Below are 18,975 nucleotides of genomic sequence, written 5' to 3' on the forward strand. Positions count from 1 at the left end.
CGCATCATTCCATTAAATTGTATTTTGTTTTCTTTCCAATTTTTACAAAAATGTCTGATAAGTGGCTTAATAAGTCGCATCGAGATACAAAAAAACTTAGATTTTTTATTGACCACATATTGCTTCGTTAGTCTTGGTTCTTGCTTACTCTTTATAGTGAATGCACAGGTTTCATTGCTATAAACATAGGCACGACGCGCGTACGTAATATGTTTCGCTTTCCTTTCCGTTTTATCGGATATTTGCCATTTCATCTCGTTAAGACGATACAAAAGACGTTCTAATTTTATCCGTCGATCGGTTCGCCTCGGACAAAAGGACAGAAATCGCGGTGACTCACTAGATCCGACATACCGATCTTTCGTCGTGGAAGGAGAGTTTTGCTTCGGTAGTTTTTCTCATCTCGCGTATCGCGATGCCGCGCCACTACCTTGAAAGGATCGAACGGCAGGCGCGGTCATCGAACGATGATCACCCTCGGTTACGCTGACGAAATCGAATGCGATCGGACGAGAAAGAGAAGTTTCCCCCTTCTTTGTATCCCTTTCTATCCCAATCCCGGGTGGTAGTTTTATGGAGTCTTCTTAAGTGAAGCGCGACTCCTTGGCTCAGACTCTATAACCGTTTTCCCAAACTCCGACCCTTAGAACTATAATCTGGGCGTGTTTGGAGAACGGATCGAAACTGCCGTTTTCTTTGTTTAAAACACCGGAAAACTTGTTTCGAATCAACTTCTTTGACCCGCCCTCCAATTTCGGTCGAGACGCGAAATAGCGACTTTCTCTCGAAGGTGCCTCTCTAGAACCGGACTTACGAGATACTCCTAAACATTCGATTTTTATGACTATATGTATCCGCTTTTTCCATTTGCGAAGAAAAGATACAGCGCAATTGTTGAGAAAACGCACGTATTTCACGGTAAATCGAACTTTTTGTTCGAACTTAAAACCACTGAGGGACCATTGGCAACTAGTCCCCGTATAAAATCTGACATTGTCTCATCTTCCTACTTTCATACGCAAAATTATCTTTTTTTTATTTTCCCAGAAACTTGAAAATAGATCCCCTCGAAGTCACTGATCTTTTTATTGCTCCTTTTTATTATTCCCTACATTGGATACCATTTATTCAAGTATTATCGATAAATTAATTTTCATCTTGTGCATATTATTTTCAGGACAGCGACATGTACATACACATTTATATCGACCAAACGTGCAATTTCGCCGATTTGTTTTACTAGAACACGCGAAATTCTTTCGGTTTGTCGAACGAGACAAAATATTCATTTTTTTATTATTTTTTATTATTATTTTCTATATATTATTTTCTATTATTTTTGGGACACATTTGGCGCGCAACACAATTGCACTAGTTTAAAACTATACAACAAGGAATTAAAAGATTTTCAGTTTGAAAATAAAACAACCATTAAATCTCCACCAAATCTCACTTTACGCGACTCTACTTCTTACCGGTAACGACGACAAGAAGAACGCAAAGAAGCGACACGGAAAGGGTAGAACGCGCATCTCGATATCTCGCGGCACTTGGCATGATGCTTGAATATGCTCTCGTCTCGATTACACACTCATATATACGCGCGCGCGCTCATTCATCCGTCACAGATCTGCCTTCATATCGACACTTTCAGGCTCCGAGATCCGTCGACGGGAGACAATTCATTGATTCAGACACTGCACTATATATTCCTCGATAGATTCTGTTCCTTTAATTCTTTTTGCGATTGTTCGCGCTCAATTTTTGAGTCATAAACTGACGGCGATAACTTTCGAAGATGAAAAAAAAAAAAAAGAATCGACACCGAACGATCGAGGGGTTGCGAGTCCCCCTGCGATCCCTCGCCGACGATGGCGCGCTGCGCGTCTAAGGACGACGTAACGTGAAAAGTTTTCCGGTCGACGTACAAGCGGCTACTGAAGCTCCCGCCGCAAGCACGGCAAGCTTCCAGTGCGTCGACTCCGTCGTGCACCCGAAAGCTCGTTCTCCAACTCACTCTCGCGTTCGGTCCCGCGGCATTCTTGCTCTCTCAGCCATGCTACTCTCTCCTCGTCCAATTCACATGGTTCATCGATGCCTCTCTGTCGCACTCTGGTCATTCTCTCTCATCTATCTCTGTCCCTCCTGCCCGGATCCTCTCCTTGCCTCCCTCACGGCCATTTTAGCGTCGTCGTCGCGATCAGGCGCGCCAGTGCGGGCTGCGCGCGCGAGGGAGCTTTCGCGTCCTAAAGCTGAACGGACGAAGGGCTACGGGAAGGGAAGGAGTGATTGATTGGCGCTGAAACTTCGCGACTGATTGAATCTTTTTTACGTTTCAATATCGATATCCCGGGGCCGGCGCGCCAGGAACGAGGAAAGGAGGCTCCGAGAGAGTATATGTCTTACGTACACACGTATGCTATGTAACGCGAGCTTTCGCGTTCTCGCGCGAGCTAAGGGGATCGCCATGCATAAATTTACTTCATTTTCCATTTTTCATTCGCGATCAACGACCAATGACAACATATTCTCGGCATTGAGGAAGCTGGTCCTTCATTTTCGCGCATAATTCCTCGCCTACACTGAGAAAAAGGAATTGTTGAATTAAATAAATAACTTTAGTTGACTTCTATTTTGTTAATTCAATGCTAAAATTGTCTAAATAACAAAAAATGTGTTTTAATTAACAAAATAAGTGATTGAGACACTTGAATCAATTAGTTGAATGGATATAATTGCATGAACACCATTATGTGTTACTGGAACTAAAAAGATATGTTGAATGAACTGAATCAAAATCTGAGTAACTGCACATATTGTTAAACTAAAAAATTTGGAAAAACAATTTTGATGGTTTGAAACAATCAAATATTCCATTTTATTAATCTTGTTCGCATGTTACGATGAACTAAATCTTCAGTTAGATACAAGATATATTACAACTAATAGTCTGAACTTGATGTAACGAAATAATGATTTGAGAGAAATCATAAAACAATTAAATACAATTTATACATTTAGTTAATTGAATCAATTATTGTATTGAATTTTCTCGACATTGTATCATTTCAAGACCAAAATTAATTGAATTAAATACGATAATATTCATATACTTCCACGAGCTTCACGCCTCGCCTCTAGGTGGCGAAAAGGAAAACGCCTAACCCGAAAGTGACATTCATCTAAGACAGTAATATAAGGCCGCGACACAAGTCCCACGAATCACGGCTTATCGATTAAAGAGCGATATTACAGCCGCATCTCTTATAGCTTTTGCAGGGAGCTCCAGAGCTCCATGTAATTAACAGCAAACGGTTAATTTTTTTTAATTCCATCATATATGTATCTATATACAGAGAACATTAAATCGATCAAGTTTTTGAGAAATGACATTAAAATAAAAATTTAGTAGTTAGCTAACTTGACGAAAAATTATTCTGTTTTTAATGGATATATTGTCATAAGGATTATATATTCGCTCAAAACATTGAAACATATACACAGAAGAACAACTCATTTACTTCGCCCAAACAGATTTCTAGTTCTCACTATATCTATTTCAGTTGATTTAAAATAATATTTAGTTCAATTAACTACTTTTCATTATTTCAAACAATTATGTAATCTTATTATTCGGCCTGTATATGCTGTTGGCAGCCCGTGACCGCCGGATTTAGTTTATTCAACAAAATTTTCAATGTTTTTACAAAATTTTTTTCTCAGTGTATGAGAAGATAAAATTATAGATCGGAATTATAGAATGCGAGAAAGTTTGTATAATGATTCTGACGTTAAGAAGTTGAATGCGAGCGATTTAGAGAACTACGCTCATCGTGGTGGATATTCACGATTCAGCTTGATGGATACTGATGACATTCCGCAGGTTCACGCGAACATGTAGAGGTGGTCACGTATATAAAAATCGTTTAAAAAACTAGCGTGCTTAATTGAACCGTGAGCGATGCGGTAATTACCGCAACTGTTAGCCGATATCCGCGTAGCCCAATATTCCTCTCGATGATTTTGATCGATTATTCGAGTTCATATCTACAGTCCATGCATCGTGTTGGAAATCATTATGCACATTAAGCAAAGTATAACGAGGTTGAGTATAACTTTCGTTATCAAACCTAACCGATTTCTAAGTGCGAATAAGTGAAGCAGAAAATAATTTGCAAATATCGCTGATAAATAAGATTGAATTGGAATGCAAAAATTGGTCTTACTTACGTACTTTATCATTCAAGTTTCGCAAACTCATCTTTGGATCCCGAATACCACATAATGCGTTTACTTATACCACATTTAAGGGTGGAAAAAAAAGCGTATGCGGAATTGCCTCGGGAGCTTCGTTTCCATTTCAAATGAGCACTCGATTCGCAAGAAAGCTCGACGACCATTTAATCTAGTTTGGAATAGATCAGATTCGTTGGATATATAGCGTTGCGCTAATTAAAACCAGACGAACGTTTCCCAGTTGGGACGCTGAACTCTGACGTATGATTCGTTCTACCGTGGCATGTGCAATTAACTGTAGCTTATTGATCAGGTATGAATGACGAGCCGTGGATAATCGCAGGTAGCATGTGCAAGAAAGTGCTAAAAGGAAATCCGGGCAGAAACAAGATTCGTGGTGCGTTCGGCCGCCCAGCGCGGAGGTTTGCAAAAAGCGACAGTCCGCTTCGTAATTAAAAATGTGTCTGACAAGAAAAATGGCCGATCGTTGTTCTGGTTTCACTCGACAAGCATATCTCCGCCTAAATGGCGCGAGTGCAGAGTCGATCACCGGTCATCAATATCTACCGGATATCGGATACTGTTACGATCATTAACACACTGTTGACGACGCGATCGCCTGTCAGTCATATCGTTACGTTTTCAATTTTATATAAACTGACTGACATACGTGTGATAGACTAGGCCGACGAAACTCTTTATAGTTTCGTGCGCGTATCCTTTTATCGAGTTTACAATAGATTCTAGAATACATTATCTTTTTTATATTAAAAAGTTCACGAGCGTATTTATTAATATCAGGTGATTTTCATATGATTATGATATTGCACGTTATATTCTACAACTATTCTTATTGAAACATCTGATATTGATAAAGTATGTCAATCGAAGAAAGTATGTCAATCGATACATATACACATATATGTTATTTTTATCATTTTATGTAATAATACGGATATGCTTTGCGCACCCACCGTATTATTGAATTTTTGCATCACTAAAGAATGACATTTAATATAATAAAATAATCAAAATATTTGGAATTTAATTAAAAATAGCTATAATATATTATTGTACTGTTTTCTTAAGATCTTTTATGGAGATTGAATAAAAATATTCTTTTAATTTGCGACTGTTATTTCAACATTTGCGTAGAATAACATTTTCACTTTCATATTCTACGTTTCGATAAATAAATTTCAAGATTGAGTATTTCTTAAAAAACATTCATTATTCAAATTGTACTTATTTTTCATTTTTCGCTTCCAAATTTTTCAGATTTAGATATTGAACAAGTAATTATTACAACATGAGGAGTAAAAAATAAAATATTGTAATTTTATTGAGAGATTTTTTAATATTAATGACATCTTGTTTTTCTCCTTTATTTTAAACTTACAATTAGACGAATCAATACAAATTATCCGGGATAGTCTAAGAAATCTGCCAATCATGATCGCTCAGAAACATCTGGATATCACGCACAGTTACGTTAATTGAGGATGAGTCGACTCCAGATAAATATCCAATCTTCATTCGAAGTACGGTACTGTGATTGACGCATGCCTCGAAAATTATCGATAAAGCCTCGTTCCGCTTCATTTCCGCCGTTTCCCAACACATTAAGGTTTTAATTGGACACACCTCCGCGACTTTTTAATTTGCGCGCTATATCATATTGATGTCTTCTCATGAGATGGAAGGAAATTATGTTTCGCATATAATTTCGTTAGAATATAAATCTTTCATTATTTTATCAAAACTATTCATAATATTAAAAATATTTCATTTATCTTATATAAAAACATATAAGAATCGCATTTCGCATTTGATCGATTGCAACGAGTCAAAGCATCTAGCGTATACAATTTCATAAAATACATATCTGTAAATGTATTTTTTATAAAAAACGTTTCTCATATCGGAGGAAAACTATTCCGCTTAAACTTTATATTACCGGTACTTGCTCGATCGGTTTTCCTGTAAGATTTTCCATCTCTGGTGATATGCGGAGATCTATCTGTGAAGCGAAGGAAGAATTTGAATCTCACGGAAGTCAAGGCGCGAGTTAATTTGTCACTCTCTCCACTCTCGTACACAATTTCCTCTTCTCGAGCTCTGCCAACATCTTCCTCATTATCTTTGAAATAAACGACCGAAATAACCGTTAATAGGGACGTTTGACGTTGGTTAGGCCCAAGAGTGAAGCGAACGTGCGGATTGTAATCGTAGAAACGGTACTTCTCTCGCAGGTACCAGCGCGAAACGAGGAAGCGAAACGCGATACCTAAATAAATGCGTTACAAAGGTGTTGATTTTAGAAAGTAACATTGTGCGGATGATTACTTCCGGGAACTACGAAAATAATCCTTCCCAACTTCCCTCAAATTGACTTAAACGCGCGGAAATTCGTTATTTGACCGTCGTTAAAATACTTGAAATAGCGCATCGATCGTAGAAACTCGATTTACTTGTATTAACTTTTGTAGATAACTCTCGATACATTAATTATTCGAAAATAATTGTCACGGACGGCGCTATTTGCGCGTATAAAGACTGTCAAACTCTTTAATTTGCGAGACTGAACGAGATTATTTTATTACTGTCGCGTAACGGATTCGCAGCGATTTTCGTTGGGGGGAGATTGGTCGCTCGTAGTAAAAACGTACTGAGACCGTGTACACGTTTTCGTAAAACGTCCGGTATATGCGCGTACATCATGACGGGGAAAAATTTTTGGCGGTCGCAGATGCGGCCGGCCGATCGAACTTTAACGTCGTTTGTAAGCGGCTTCTCTCGAACGGCCGAGCGGGTTGCCGCGTTCTCACGTTCCATTGCAAAACTGTCGAAACTGTCGAATCGCGGACAAAGGGTGTATAATACGAAAGTTACAAACAGAGGGATGGGGGAGAGAGAGAAATAGAAAGAGAGAGGAGAAGATAGACGTGTTGGCGCGAGCACGCGGACGCGAGCCTCGATATGAGTGCCGATGCAAGTTCTTGGAGCGTATAATATTCCACGTGCGAGTTGTCACTTCGTGACCGCATTTCAGTGACTAATGAGCGCTTTCGAAAGCACATTAGGTACTGTCAGGTACACGGTTGCTGTGCAATGCCGCGGCGAGCTCCTGTGAGGGGATCTCGTGATACACATACACGTATATACATATGTACATATGCAAGTGTTATGCGGTATGTACGGCGGTGTGTGTTATATATATCACATCGTTTGTTGAAGGGATGGTAGAAGCGAAAATCGGGATTAGGGTGTGGTGAACAAGCCCACTTGTCTCGAGTAAAAAAATAATAGAGAGTGTAAAAAGTGTATCGAAATGAAATAATTTGTATAGAGTTATTGGCAATTTCGCAGCTGTATTGAAAATTCCAAATGCGTAGTCTTAAATCAAATAATGTAATACGAGTTTTTGTATAATGATGTTATAATTTTTAGTTTTAATTATATTTATATGGCGTTCATCAATTGTATCTTAAAAATAATGATACATGATTATTATTTTTATTCCGTACTTACCGTTGCTCTCTGATGCATTTTGTTGCTATTGAGAAATGATAAGTTTTATATAGATTGCTCTGAAATATATACATACAAGAGTATAAATTAAAAGAACTTATTATAAATAAAAAAATTTACTGGGGTAATTAGGAATTCAAAGAATAAGTCGCATTTTTACAAAATACAAGAGGGAAACGTTTAATATATATTTACATATGTGAACAATGTATATAACATTTCTGTTAAGATTGTTGTTGTATGTATAGAGAGGAAAAGAGAGTACAATATGTATGGCTTAATAGTCAAATCGAAATGAGATGTGTAAATTACAATATATATTAAAATTATTACACAATACTTTGGACGCAATCAGTTGTCTGCTCGAAACATGAGCTTATTATTATCGTATTAATAACGAAAAGATGTAGTCATTGATTTTCATTAGGAGATAATATCTATCTTTCTTTCAAAAATATATAACCAAAATTCCCAGATACTAAAAAGTGAAATTTTAATATAAATATATACTATATGCGAACCAATAACTAATTTTTTATTTTAATAATTGGAAATCGACCACTTTTAACAACTGGCAAATAAGTATTGCATATAGAATGATTAATTATACATATATATAATATATATATAAATGCGCAATTAAATAATTCTTTTGTAAGATTTACAAAACAATATATAAATTTGAGGACAAAAAAAATTAATTTTTTTTCAAATACTACAATTTTTATGCAAATACATTCATAATAAAATCAAACACACTGACCGAAGAGCTCTGTAAAAAAATAAAACAGCAAAAAAACATTACGAAATAGAAATATATGTGTGATAATAAATATAAAATCGGATAGGTGCACATTATTCTTGAGAATGATGGACATAATAAAATATTATACGCGATATGATGGTAAAAAATTTATGTAATTGTCAAAAATGCTAAAAACTTAGCAAATTATTATAGTTACAAAAATTTGATGTTTTAGCTTATATTGATAGAGCCGTTCGATCAGATGGTTATAATCCTCTCTAAGACTTAATGTTAGATTATTTTAAAAAAACATGTAAATAATTTTAATTTTAATTAATCATCGCATTTATCAGTAAAAATGATTAAGTTATGTAAATTAATTAATTATACGTAAATCATGTAATAACGTAATTAATTAATATCAATATCATACAATTATTGTGCTTGTTTTTCGTATATCTCTGATTTTCATTCTATCATTATATTAAGACATACGAATTTCATAGATGTTAAAGAATCTAATGAATCGAATTACAAATAATGTCATAAATTAGAGTGAGATTATTTCAGTGGAATTAATCTTACAAATTATAAGAATAAAGTTCTTAGTTTTATCTGATATCTATAAAATAATTTTCAAAACGCAAGGAAAATATATAATATATACTATAACTAAATTATAAACCTAATTTTGTTCCTGTAGATATGAAATAACTCTTAAATTATTTTTAACATTATGCTAATTAATTCTGAGAAAATAATCTCTCTCACTCAAATCTAGTACGTTTATATTAGTGTTTATGTATTTGTTTATCTCATTACATCTCAAAAAATATCATTTATCGTGCTTGTATGTTGACATCCAGTTTTGCTAGAAAATATTTCAATAATTGACTTTCTGTTGAAAAAAAAATAATTTTAGGGGGTATATATTTTATAACGGATTAATATCCATTCGTACAGAAAAATGTTCTACATTTTTTTACACGAATGAATGCCATATATAGACTTTCGATCATGAAGGCGACCGAATTGGCGGTACAGACGATTGATACGCGACTGTACTCTCAGAGTTAGCAAAGAAAAGCGTATACCTAGCGAATTTCGAAACACCAGTAACTACGATAATCTCTTAAATTCCTTGTGGGTAGACGGCGCGGCGCGGCGTTTTACTATTCTAAAAAGGGAATCTTTACAACCTGGGAGTAACAATAAGTGCAATTTTATATACAATAGTCTCTACCGCTTCTGGATTTGTTCAGTGTGGTGTCTGCGCTTTACAGCCTCGAAACAGCATCCTTACAAGGCTTTACAACCCGCGCGGCCAAATCGACCAACGATTTTGATTATCCTCTTGCTGGGCGTACACTGGGTGATTTTCTCGCTGCATTGCTGACGTGAATGCGCGCACGTTCGCTATGTTTTCACGGTTGCGAGATGCTCGAGAACGGCATGAGGCCTTCATGCGTGAAACAATAATCGTCTGTCCCGGGATCACTCCTCCTGTCAAACATGGTCGCCCCAAACTGTCGCTGTCTTGGCGCGATCGACAGATGCCAGGTACATGCCGTGCGGATGCCAAGATACTGCAGTTACTGCTGCCCTGTATACATTTAAATGCCAATAATAAATTAGTAAACACTGCTAAGTCTTACCTTATTCCTTTTTTAATATTTTAGTGGATAATAATTTCTTCATTTAGCAAAAATTTTTCAAAATGTAAAGAAAGCCATAAATTATATTGAAAATTTTATCAAATATGCATACAGCACAGAATTATTATGTGCATAGATAATCAGAATTAAAGTCTGCCAAGATTTTTCGCAAATATGTTGTTTTGACATTCACATTTATCAGCAAAATATCGATACGTTAAAGAGTAAGTTTCTCAATGTTATGTGTATAAAAAACCGATCATGTTTCTCGGAAACTTTGAAGAGAGAGGAAATTAAAAGTGGTGCTTAATACTGACGATATCGAATAGATGAGATAAACTGAAAGGAATTTACCTATCAATATTGGATATAATATCTTGTATCCGAACAAAGAGTTATTCGTATAAAATAAATTCGTTTTGATATCGTTCGAAAGTTAAAATAATTTCAAATATAATAAATAGTAATTGTGTTATTTACAGAGGTACTGAAATGATATAAACTGGATAAAAATCAATAGCAAAAATGTATTACGCCGAAAGCGACATTAACCGACTTGGTTCCCAATTAAACAGAAATAATCTTAAGTGGATCATGTAAAGATTATAATTTTGAACCGCAATGGAAGCGTTAAATTTACAAAAACCAATATCATAAAATTATACCAATGTACGAATGTGTATTCGCATAAACGCAAAACAATATTAACCCGTATTTTTAAATTGAAAAATTCAAATAATCGATATTCGTTTAGAATTTCCATACACACATGATATTTTATAATTATAATTATTTCTCTTAATTTCGTTCTCTTTATCAGAGAATATTTATACATTTATATATTAAATATTTTAAATTAAAAAATATATATAATATATCTCTGAATAATCTATTATATAAATTATTTTCCAACTATGGAATAATACTTTTTTAATTTGATCCTGTAGTCATTATAAATAAATATAATAACAGAATAAAAAAAAATATTTATGAAGAATATTTATATCATTCCGAGGTCATTGATAACGATATGTTATGATTATGACAATTTAATTGTAAATATGTATTGCAAATGAAATATAATGCATGCGAAGCTATGGATTTAATTAGCATGGCTGATTGTATTACTGACTTGTGATGTCTTGCGCGTAGAGACAGATGGAAATGAGAAAAGGAAAAGAGCAGAAACTGTAAGCCAATGGCCCGATTTGTGCAAGCGGATTTGCGTCTCGTGAATCGGTGTATAGAGCGAGGACGCGCTTTAAACAGCTACATCCAAAAGCTTTCAGAACCAGCTTTTTCCATTTTCGTCTCTTAACTTCTGTTTAGTGCGAATCTAATTTTCTTACGGCGACCCAGCATTATTTCGCGCGCTGCCGCTGCAGCTGCGCGTAAGGGTTTTTCAATTATTTCGCTATCTTTACGGAAATGTCTTGTACCGGGTAAAGGAAGCAGGAAAACACTCGAGAATGTGTCGCACATATATAACAAATTCTGAATCTCGTGCAATTTCATTTCTCGTTTCCTTTTTTAGAGACCATGAAAAAAATAAAATGGAAAATGGAAATCATAGCGAATGGCGAATAGGTCAAATATAAATATGATTCTCGTAACGGCTGAATATATACCACGTAGGAAAACCCACGACTGCTTAAATCGTTTCGTTAAAGATTCCATTTGAACATGGCGGAACACAGTGCCGCGTAATTTTCTGGTCCGAGCGGCTTCGCTCGTGCAGCAAAAGGTCTATAAAACCTGAATTCCCAAGAGTGATTCGCAGAGCTTGGCGGCAGAATCGTAAAAGGGTGTTTCTATGCGAGGACAAACGTGCTGAAAATGGTGTCCCTCTCTCTCTCCTTTCCACTCCCCCGTCATTGACAATACCGTTAAGGAATCCCTCACAAGGACCAGTGAATATTTTGCGCGAGGTCAAAGGTCATCTACGAAGGGTTGGACTGACGTCTCGGAGGAGACATCAACTATAAAACTATGATTACGATTTTTACGAGCATTCATAAGAGAAAAAGAGTGGACGCGTGACGAGCTTGTTCAAACTATACGATTTAGAATGTAAATAATACAAGCAATATAATATACTTTTGTAGCAATGTTATTTTATTTAATTCTTTGACCGTTAAAGTATATTACGATTGAGATATTTTTTTTATCAATTAAATATTTTTCCTTAGCAAGTTAGATTCTAGACAATCTCACAGTTGTAGCATAATAAAACAAAACTTTGCACTTGTAATAACTTGCGGTACTTCATAAAAATTCGTTTTAACTGCATTAAATAATACAATAAATCAGGACCCTAGAGAACTGTTTCTCGGTTTGCTTATAATTCTATGAATAATATAGCACGTTCAGTAAAATCGCAGCATGAATAATAATCGAATTGAATGAATGACATTTGCACATTCATGCATATAATGATTCATATGAGATTATGTGTCTGTTGTGTTTTGAACCTATTCATATATGAATTCTTTATTGAGAAACTGACCCGGCAGTTGTTAGTCCCTCATCATATAATCGATACAATGTATTGAAAGACAATCTGATATTCTGTCATCATTATTTAATTAACATCACTGTAACGAGAGAAAATACACGATAATTTGTCATTATTTAACAAGCTCGGATAAAATTGAATATATCATTTATCCAACTTTCCAAATATGTGAATGAAATGTTCAATAAATTTTTATTATTTTTAACACCTTTTTTCGAATATTTTTTTAGGACATTCGCACAAACATGTACCTAGATAAGACTTCTACATTTTACGTTGCGAGCTTGCAACTAATAGGAGCATAAATCCTACGTAATCGAGCGTAGGATTTTATTCGGTCTAGTAAAAGTAAGTCGCAAATTGCATTCGTGAAATAGAATCGTGTCATTTGATGCAACGTGCTAAATCGGGGGAATGTAGGAACACGGCTAAGATGTAAAAAAGGGCATATCGCTCCGTCACGGTTTGACTAGCGCGTTTACCCTCGGGCGGGGCTTGTTGCCGTCAGACAAGCGAGTTTATATCGCGGTGAAACAACAATATGAGGCAAGAAAAAGCGTTGCCCCACGAGTGCGTCGCGACGACCGCCCGTCGAGCGCGTCGACCGCCGTCGCCGCCGCCCGCCGTCAACGCCGTCGGCATCGTCGTCGTCGGCGTCGTCGCTTAGCGGGGACGATATTTCTAAAAGCAGCGTGCTTCGTATCCGGGATACCTTTGCGAGTAGCAGCTACCTTCGTGGTGTATATTGCGAGCGTGATAAAGGAGACCTATCCGTTCTTGCCGAAGGAGCGTGGAGAAATAAGCTTTCGCGAACGATGCGCTTCCGCTCTCTTCGCTACCCCTTCGCATCTCCCCCTGCCATTTCATTCCGCCCACTCATTTTTTTTCATCTAGCCGCAAAGCTAAAACGAGAACGAGAGAAACGGAGAGGAACAGAGCGCGCGAGAGAGAAGAATATTTTTACAAGAGAAGAGAAGGCAAGAAGAGAGAGAGAGGGGGGAGGGGAAGAACGTGTAAGAGCATGAGAAAGTGAATAGGTTGCGTGCATCCATGATGGCAAGAGATTGACGGACGCTACGGGTCTTTGAAATGTACGCCGCGAAAACATTTTTGTCTGTCGTTCTTGCAAATGACAGAGTTAACGTATAAACGCCGGTAAAACCTCGTACTTTGTCGACGCGAGGATACACGAAGGGAAAAAATGAGAAAAGAGAAACTAGAAGGGATATGAAGAGCGAAACATATCCGAGTGAAGAAGGATAGAGCTACGGAGACAAGAGAAAAGTAAAGAGATAAAGAGGAAGAGGAAGAGATAGAGCGCTTGTGGATTTTAGATTTTAACCCGGAGCGATGAATTATGTGAAGCGTAAGGATAAGAGGGGGGGCTAGTGAGAGGGAGAGGCGGAAATACCACTTAACGAAAGAAAAGCGGCGGAGAGGAAGGAAGAAACGTTGTCCGCACCACCGTAAGGATGCAGCTCGTTTGTCGTCAAGAGCGCAAGGGATAATTAAAATAATTATCCTTCATTGTGGATGCATAACGCCGGTCGGCAATAATTAGATCGCGGCGACTTACCGATAATGAAATCGGGATGAGATTTCCCATAGAATTTCGCGTTCAAAAACACAATCCGTTGTGATATGCAAAAAGGCAGACATACGAGAAGCAATAATTATCAATGGAACGTAAAAATATTGATGTCTGATTATAAGCATCGATAATTTAAATATAATTTTAACTTACATTATTAATGTCAATAATATATACAAAATGTAATATATGAAAAATAACATCACAATACTATATTAAAATAATAGAATTATTATATTATATATAATTGTGACGCATATGCATTGTATTAGATTATATTGCGTTATTAAAAGTTTAACCGAAAAGTTTAATCAGTTTAATCTAAGCTACATTATTAATTAAATCGATAAAAGTGGACTATGAAATATTATATATACACCCTGCATAAATATTATAAAAAATTATTTTATTTTACGTTTAAGCAAAGTAGTTATTTAGTCAATATTAAGTGTAAAAATATCGTAAACATCTCTAGGGTCGAAACTGGGGTTGCGAACGTGATCATAAATGTCGCAGTTTGATAGGCTCAATATATTTGGATAATGTATTCTTTATCACGCTCGTATATACTACACTTCGTATATACTTGGTAATATGTCTGTGTAAAATGATGAGTGCCACCTGTTGACATGACGACGATTACTCCAAGTGATAAATTTCACGTGAGAACAACGAAGTAGAGGATCTTAACGCACGTATGACGCGGGGGTATAATAATCAGCCGCATGAGAATGTAGCAGGTAGGCTTTGGAAGAGCTCGAGATTTTCATGCCCCTGCGTGGCAGGAGGCAGGAGGGAGGAAGAGGCTGTTGTTTGGAGGGATAAAACACAATGCAACGGGGAATTCCGCACGTTAATCCATCACTTACGAACTCGCGCTGGCAAAAACGCGAAATGCGAGATGAGATAATTTTGCTTTTGCACATGAAAAACGTAAGAGCTCTGCGCAACGGCGTTATGGTAAAGCGAAAACGGACAATTTTTGTAGAATCACGCGCGCTTAATTACAGTCGTAATCAAAACAAGGATTAATAATAAAATTGTATTTAAAATTGCGTACTATAGAAAGCAATTGAAATGTAAGTTTACAAATGCAACACGCAATAAATAAAGACCTAGTACAATAAAAAGGGGCAGAATGCTAAATGCTACAGTCTTATAAATAAATAAAAAGAGGCAACATATTGTTTTATTAGACAAAGACGCCCTTCTTTTTTACGCCACAATTGCCAGTATTTGTTCATTTGATAAATTTAAAAAAATTAACGGTTTATTGAACCATTTTAATTGTATACACATTATTGCCCGGTTACAATGCTGTAGGCGAGATTATGTAAAATTTTAAGCGCATAATAAAATATTTCCTCTTTTTGATCCTTGTTTTTCAATCATAAATATTCAACCATGAGCTACATGCAATGAAAACAAAGTCATGTAATTTCGAAGCGTTTGATTATTCATTGATTATACATATAAAATGCGACAATCTCGCCTAATTATTCAAATGATCGTGAATCTGTCATTAATCTACATGATCGCGAATAGTCGCTCGACCGCGAACATGGCGCCTAATGGCGCGCTCATTGGTAAGGCACAGTGACTCGTAACACAAGAACGAAAAGAGGAACGACGACGAACGAGCAACAATATAGGCGACGATTAGATCGACGTTATTCTCATGGCAAATGACGCGAAACGACGACGACGACGATGGCGGCGATGGCGGTGGTGAATATAACTGCCGTTAAAGACGGAGACTTTACGTTCGGTCACCGTCGCGGCCTTGTGGGAGCTCCTCGAGCTCTTGGCTTTCGATGATTGCCAAGAACGCAGCCTCGCGTGAAGAATCCCGGAAAGGCAGCAAGCATTGCATTAAATGTCATTAGCACTCGACGTTGCCTCATTGATATCGCGAGAACGTTGCGGCCGTTGTGTTTTCAAACGTAGGATAGAAATGGATATAAACAAAGATATTTGCCAGACTCCGACGTTTCCCACGCGTCCGTTTACTCTGCGATATAATAATCGCGTGTCGAGACCACTCTCTTTTGTTGGATTTAGATTGTTGTTTTAGGTTCTCAGGTGCCGTTAGGTGCTTTACGTATATTTTGAAATCATTAGAAATATTTCCTGAAATATTTCCCTTAATTTAATTTAGCTTATCACTCTTGCTCCAATTAAGAAAGTTAATTAAGAAGTTTAAATTTGTTTATGGTCGCAATTATCGAATAAAATTTCTTGTTTTATTCTTTTAATGTTAAAATTATAACAGATTGTTTCAATTCGTCTCATGCGCCGACACACGTAATTCGTACATATTTCAAAATTCCGTAACAATGTCGGATCGACTAGTTGTATAATTGGCTATTGATGAACGCTATATTGAGTCATAAATTTTGGGTGCATTGCCTAGTACGGGCAAAGCATGAAAACAACGCCGGATTTCAGAAGAAGCCGTAACGTAATCGAATCCAGCGACAAATGGATTTATGATTGGTTGAAACGTGTGGAAGTTACGGAAAAAAAATTAGTCCCCATAAATTTTGCTGACATATTTGGATACGTGTCCGTAGTTTCCAAAATCAAATTTAATCCGTTAAGGACGGCTATTGTAAATTCACTATTAATCCATTATTAATCCTGCTGAAATCTCTTCTATTAAATGATATTGTCAAAAATGCAATGTTACCCGCCAGCTGTGTATATATGTGTGTTAATATTATTTAATTAAAATATCAGACGTATTAATTTATGGATGAAAACGTTTTATTTGTCACATTTGAATAAGAGATTCGTTAATATTTTATTTTTATTAATAAATCATAAATATAAATTAAGCATAAATTATAAGCATAAATTATGTTAATATACACATATACACAAATTGACAATAATTGCATTATTTTTCATAAATAAAAATCTAATATTCCCTTTACGACACACAATAAGTAGAAATATCTATCTATAAAATTTCATTATTGAGCTGTACGCCGTTAGAGAAATTGCAAAAGCGTGATTAATACGAAACTATAGTTTCGGGGAAAATACAAAGTAGTTACGTCGCGGAATTATCTGACGGAAGTTTCTCCGTTTAATACGTGTTCGCCGAACATTTCCAATACATGTTTGACGTTCGACATCTTTGGAAAGGCATTCAAAAGCAGCGACTGTAGTGACACTAGCGAAATTCCCGGTAGTGCGTCATTCTAAGTTTGTATCCGCCATGTCTTGGTCCTAACTTCACTTTCGCCCACAAAGTGAGGTACATGAATGCGCAATAGTTTAAACAGCGCTCTGGACTCTGTGAATAACTAACTATTGCTGTACGCTTTAAGTTCGTATTCTCATTTCTATACACATTAGCAATTTGCATCAACTTCGCATGTCGCTGTTGATAAGTTTTACTCTAATGAAGTAAAAGTAATATAATGTATCACTTATTGTTAGTTCTGAAACTTACACACATATAGATATATATATATTGTTATATGCTGAAGAAAAAATGCGAATATTATCTAACAGCACTCTGTATTAAGCTAATACCTCATAATGACGATTTTTGTTTTTGATCATTTTCACGAGAACTTAAAAAGAAATTGAATTTCTATAAATAATATATTTTTTTATAAAATAGTAGAAAAAAATTAACATAGTATTTAAAAACTTAAAAAAATATATATTATTAAAATGTATAATTTCCCTCATTGAAATGTAATATTGTAGCAAAATTATCCAATAAAGAGTGAATAGTATTATGCATTTAAATCATTATCAAATGTATAAGGAGATGAGATTATTAAGATAATTACTATTTTCATTTGAATATCAATCCTCTTGAACAAAAAGTCCACTTGTATCCATACTTGCATAATGAACAGCTATATTTATTACATTAATGTTTAAATGTTACATTTTACGTATGTGCATAAAGTGCTTCATTTAATTCAGAGTGCTACAGAATAATACTACAGAATAATAAGGCACTTCATTATTTCTAGTGAGAGCAAATTGTTTCTCTAATATTTTTTTAATAATATATACAATATTTATTTTACACAATATCTCTCAATATGATATTTATATTGAATATTTTTTTAATATTTCATATACAAGTGATATAAAAAAATGTCTGTAAAATTAATAAATATCCAATAACAATTATACAAATTTAAGTGTTTATACAATACAAAAAGTTGGAGAAAAAAATTTAAACTGACAAGAGCATTAAAGCACGTAGATCATTTATCTGCATTAATCTTATTATTCGAAAATTTGAAAGATTGTAAGTATCCAATTTTAAATAATTAGGCAATATAATAACATTACTGAAAAAAATAGCTTCTGATATCTATCGCGTAAGCTGAATCTAATAAGTGTATATATAATATCACGTCTTAAATCGCGGATTAAACCAGTGTAATTTTGCCGTTAAACATTTAAAATTACATGGCTAATAAAGCGGATTTAAAAAAATTAAAACCTAAGCGCGAGTTAAAATATTTGTATCATTAAAATACGTATAAAATTTTTTTTGGATGTTCGCTTATAGATAATATTGTTTCTAACGCGCCATGCATAAATAAAAATAACAATATCGTAAAATTTCAGAGGGCTAATATCACTGTATTGCGTAACATTTTTCAACGAGATAACGTAAAACTCATGTATAATCGAGTATTATTTTTTATTTGACGAATTATTT

General features: G+C 35.4%; 2 protein-coding genes across 4 annotated transcripts in view; both read right to left on the minus strand.

Moving 5' to 3' along the window:
- Positions 1 to 1,949, minus strand: part of LOC145966532 (uncharacterized) — a 58,664-nt gene extending 56,715 nt beyond the window's left edge. The window contains exon 1 of the mRNA XM_083090647.1: positions 1,476 to 1,949. Coding sequence (XP_082946773.1) covers positions 1,476 to 1,557 — 82 coding nt within the window. The 5' untranslated portion in view covers positions 1,558 to 1,949. The remainder of the gene's footprint in view (positions 1 to 1,475) is intronic.
- Positions 1,950 to 7,932: 5,983 nt separating this feature from the next.
- Atg16 (Autophagy-related 16) overlaps positions 7,933 to 18,975 on the minus strand; it is a 402,094-nt gene continuing 391,051 nt past the window's right edge. For all 3 annotated transcript variants that reach the window (XM_083092613.1, XM_083092614.1, XM_083092615.1), the window contains one exon: positions 7,933 to 10,115. In XM_083092613.1, coding sequence (XP_082948739.1) covers positions 10,019 to 10,115 — 97 coding nt within the window. In that variant the 3' untranslated portion in view covers positions 7,933 to 10,018. The remainder of the gene's footprint in view (positions 10,116 to 18,975) is intronic.

The sequence above is a fragment of the Camponotus vicinus genome, unplaced genomic scaffold, assembly GCF_025532165.1.
Source record: "Camponotus vicinus isolate PSW18456_S1 unplaced genomic scaffold, iyCamVici1.0 SCAF_2, whole genome shotgun sequence".
Lineage (NCBI taxonomy): Eukaryota > Metazoa > Arthropoda > Insecta > Hymenoptera > Formicidae > Camponotus > Camponotus vicinus.